Consider the following 5000-nt stretch of genomic DNA (forward strand, 5'->3'; position numbering starts at 1 on the left):
TACTTTGATTTTTTTAGATCCAATTTCTATATATATCTTTTTTAATTTATATGTTACTTTTTTATTCTTTAGAGTGTAAGGGTGTGGTGGGAAGGTGGGAGGGAAGGGGGGGAGGGAGGGGGAGGGGGGAGGGGAAGATGATTTGTAACAGCGTTGATTTTTGTGGCCTTTTTTTTTTTGCTCTTGCGGAATTCACACTGGCTGCTTGACGTGTTGCATATAATGATTGTTGCAAATCGCTTTCGCTGGTGTCTCTCTCTGAGAAATCGTTTTTTTGTATGTACTGGTGGCTTTGGTCGGTTCATTTTCTTTTTTTCTGCGCTTGCGTTCCGCCTTGCCGCTCCTTCCAGGTCACCTCATCCTGTTACTTTACGTTTAGATCTTCTCCTTCTCGTCATTTTCTCCACTTCATTTGATTCATCAACCCACTCCCTCTTTTCCTCTTTCATCAGGATAAATAAGGTAGTCAAAGAAGATCTCATCCAGGTCATTCGTTCATTAAAAAAATATAACAATCTGCTTACTTTCAAATTTGAAAAACGCCTTAAATTTATACATTATCGATCGTCCTATCTCTATACACGAAACCATCATCATCATTACTATTCTCCTTATCTTAACTATCCTTATCTTCCCCCAAACTCATCTCCGATTCTTCTTCCCTCTGCCAGACCGCGATGAGTGTCTTGTTGACAACGGCGGCTGCGATCACCTTTGCAAGAACACGGTGGGCTCCTTCATGTGCTGCTGCTCCCCGGGATTCAAGCTGTTGCAAGACAAACGATCCTGCCAAGGTACGTTCTGGAGAGACACACACGGTAACATCAATAGCAACAGAAACAGGGACAACAATAACATGAACGAGAGCAAAAACAAGAACAAGAATAATTAAAAGAACATATTCAACAGCAGCAATAAATTCAATATCAACAACACACACATATGTAGTGTATATAGAGATAAAGACAAGATATTTATATATACTTACAAACATACATGTCTGCACGCTTAAGTACGTCACTCTATCACAGTTCACTATTGACTTACAAAAGGCCAGTACAAATTCACACTGCAGCAACGAACACATTAGAATGTCAATCTTGCCTTTATTCGGATACAACCAATTTTCGTCTTATTTATTTAAACCTCATTTCGCATCAATTTGGCAGAGTTTGATAAGGATTGATCTGTTGAAATTCAAAACGAAGGGAAGGAGATTTGAAAGGCATAATGAGTGTTGTGTCGCCCCCCTGTCGGTGGGGCGAAGATCGAAGGGAGAATAAATGACACAAAATAAATCTAAATTTATATATGAACATGTTTTTTGACAGAGAATGATATCTGCAAGAGATGTGAAAACAATAATTGCTTTTCCTTTTGACGCTTTGCAATTTGCAACACGCATCAGTTATTGCATTGCAGAAAGGAATAATGTTTGTGCGTGTAGAGAGCTTTGATGTAAAGACCTAATTTCGCTGGGATGAAAATAATCAGTGTGTAAAGCATTAGTATAAACTCACAAAGATACACACATGTATATATGCATACTGTATATGTATATATATGTACACACACACACACACACACACACACACACACACACACACATTAGGCTGCTAGTGATGAGGTTTCAGATGGCTATTAGATTTAAGGTTATTTGGAGCTCTTGTAAGAGTGTATGTGTGTGTGTGTGCGTGTGTGTGTGTGTGCGTGTGTGTGTGTTTGCGTGTACGTATGTGTGTGTGTGTGTGTGTGTGTTTGCTTGTACGTATGTGTGTGTGTGTGTGTGTGTGTGTACGTATGTGTGTGTGTGTGTGTTTGCGTGTACGTATATGTGCGTGTGTGTGTGTGTGCGTGTTTGCGTGTGCGTGTGTTTGTATACATGCGTGTGCGTCTGCGTGTTTGCGTGTGTTTGTGTACGTGTCTATGTGTGCAATTGAGAAAATCCTCAGCCCTAAGACTCCTCCCCGTTCCCTCACAACCAGACATCAACGAGTGCGAGTTTCACAACGGGGGCTGCTCGCACCGCTGCGTCAACAACCCTGGCTCGTACGAGTGCCGTTGCGAGCAGGGCCAGAGGCTGCTGCCCGACGGAAGGACGTGCTTGGGTGAGTGCTTGGGTCACGGCCCTGGGGGAGGTTCCTTATGGGCGCTTGAATCAATAGTGTCATTATTACTAATTAATGTTATTATTAAAAATGAATAGATTATGATAGATAGATGAATGGATAGATACACAGATTAATGGATTAAATGATGTATGAATAGGCAGATAGAAAGACAGACAGACAGACAGACATTTGTAATGACAGGAAGACAATTAACAGATATACAGAGAAATACGGGCAAACGGACACATTCAGACAGACAGATAGACAAATATATAAATAGATAGACAGACAGATAAATAGATAAATAAATTTACAAATAGATAAATAGACAGATAGACAGATTTATAGAAAAATAGATAAATAGACAGACAGACAGATGAATAGTTAAATAATCAAACAGGCAGATAAATAGATAGATAGACAGATAAATAAACAAATAGATAGATAGACAGATAAATATCTAATAGATAGATAGACAGATAAATAGATAAATAGGTAGATAGATAGACAGATAAATCGACAAATAGATAGATAGACAGATTTATAGAAAAATAGATAAATAGACAGACAGACAGATGAATAGTTAAATAGACAGACAGGCAGATATATAGATAGATAGACAGATAAATATCTAATAGATAGATAGACAGATAAATAGATAAATAGATAGATAGACAGATAAATAGATAATTATATAGATAGATAGACAGATAAATAGACAAATAGATAGACAGACAGATAAATATTTAATAGATAGATAGACAGATAAATATCTAATAGATAGATAGATAGACAGATAAATAGATAATTATATAGATAGATAGACAGATAAACAGACAAATAGATAGACGGACAGATAAATATCTAATAGATAGATAGACAGATAAATAGATAAATAAATAGATAGACAGATAAATATCTAATAGATAGATAGACAGATAAATATCTAATAGATAGATAGATAGACAGATAAATAGATAATTATATAGATAGATAGACAGATAAACAGACAAATAGATAGACAGACAGAAAAAATATACAAATAGATAAATAGATCGAAAGAGAGAGAGAGAGAAAGAGACCGGCCCTGCATAACTCCAACCCCTGCTTCACCCAGACACGAGAGGATGCAGCGTGGACAACGGGCGGTGCGACCACTACTGCGACGACTCCTCGGGCAGGGTCGTCTGCTCCTGCCGGCGAGGGTGAGTAAAGGATTTAAGATAAATCAAAATGTAATTCTTTTTGTATTGCTGTGATCGAAGAAGTACAAGGAGAAGGCGAGGAAAATACGGTACTGTGATGTTTGTGTTTACATTATCATTATTATTATCATCCTCGTCGGAAATGTCATGTCCATCATTATTGTCGTAATGATGGTGGCAATGATGCTAAATTGATAAGAATAATGGCGACGATGATGATGATGTTGAAATCCGCAATGCTTACTGATAATTGTAACATCAACAATAGTACCAATAATAATTATGATGTTATGAAAATGTAATCACAAAAGGTGATGTTTGATAAAGGACGGTTATAGTTTTAAAACTAACTCAGCATAACTGCTGTCGATCTCATCGTCTTTTATAAATCCACACAGATAACAACAGCAAGTAAAAAGGAAAAAAAAAGGGAAAAAGATAGTCATGACCACTCATTTTCACTTCACGTTTCCCACAGGTCTAACTCTTCGCGCCACCTAATTTAATTCCCAGGCTATCCATTGAGGAATCCCCAACACAAATCCAAAATATTCATGGGCCGATAAACACGATAGCGCCCGTAGCCCCTAGAGTGTAATTGTAGCCTGCATCTTCGGCGAGAACGTCCGAGATTTTACGAGACCGCGCGAGAGTAACCCCTGTCTCCTCCCTGCCGCTACTCTTTCGTCACCTCCGACAGGGTAATGGCAGGGCAGGGAGAAGACGTATGGCATAGCGATGCCATGTTGGTTTGGAAACGATTATTCGTGACGATAGCCAGAGCCTCTTCTTTACCCCACCCCCCTTTTTCCTTATAGAATCTAGCCACGCCTATCTTGCTGTCTACATGTAGCCCCGCCCCCCTCCGTGTGAGAGACGCCACTTCCCCTGTCCACTTCATTTGTCTTTCCCGCCCACTGCAGCGTTCTTCTGCGCCTTATTTCCCACGCCTGTTAGGTTTTCCTGGTGGGTGTGGAGGAGAGAGAGGGGGAGGGGGTGGGGGCTAGGATGCTGTTTATGGTTAAGGGGGCTAACAAACACACACACACACACACACACACACACACATTGACGTGGACTTTGGATCAAGATATAAGAAAATCCATCATTCACCATATGCTAGGTGGTATTTTTGACTAAAATATATGTGATGGCGTTCTGTCTCAATCTAAGTAAGTAAAAAAACTTGCATTATGGCGATAAGAACTGGGAGTAATCTTTCGGAACTTGCTCGGGGCAATGGCAAATAACAAAATAATGATTTCCTTCATATGTAAGGTGTAAGTCAGATTACGGGAGCAGATCTTGCGCCCAGGCTTATATGCGTGAGAGTGTGCCGACGAGTGTTGATTCGAGGTGAGGTTGGTGCTTACTCACCGTGGTGCCCAACCACGTCAGTAACCGCCAAGCGACAGTGGACACTCGCGAGCTTGGACGGGGCTCGACCTGCCGACCACGGGGATGTGAGGCCGGCGCGCTACCACAGTACTAGCTTGATGGCTTAAGGTGGAGTGAAATCTTAACACTTTCATCACTTAAAGCGTAGCAACTGGTGGCGCTTGAAGCAAAGATATACGCCACGATTACACCATTCTTATGCAATTTGTACATGAACACTACTTGTAATATAGCATTTTCGATTTAAAAACCTATAGAAGTGTATGAGTTCAATACGAAAGAATGG

General features: G+C 40.0%; 1 protein-coding gene across 1 annotated transcript in view; it reads left to right on the forward strand.

The window, feature by feature from the left end:
• The first annotated feature begins 651 nt into the window (after nucleotides 1-651).
• LOC122256506 (uncharacterized) overlaps nucleotides 652-5000 on the forward strand; it is a 34684-nt gene continuing 30335 nt past the window's right edge. The window contains exons 1-3 of the mRNA XM_086550512.1: nucleotides 652-794; nucleotides 1986-2108; nucleotides 3229-3316. Coding sequence (XP_086406638.1) covers nucleotides 740-794; nucleotides 1986-2108; nucleotides 3229-3316 — 266 coding nt within the window. The 5' untranslated portion in view covers nucleotides 652-739. The remainder of the gene's footprint in view (nucleotides 795-1985; nucleotides 2109-3228; nucleotides 3317-5000) is intronic.

This window comes from Penaeus japonicus, unplaced genomic scaffold, assembly GCF_977035675.1.
Source record: "Penaeus japonicus unplaced genomic scaffold, GWHDUDI00000001_assembly GWHDUDI00000023, whole genome shotgun sequence".
Lineage (NCBI taxonomy): Eukaryota > Metazoa > Arthropoda > Malacostraca > Decapoda > Penaeidae > Penaeus > Penaeus japonicus.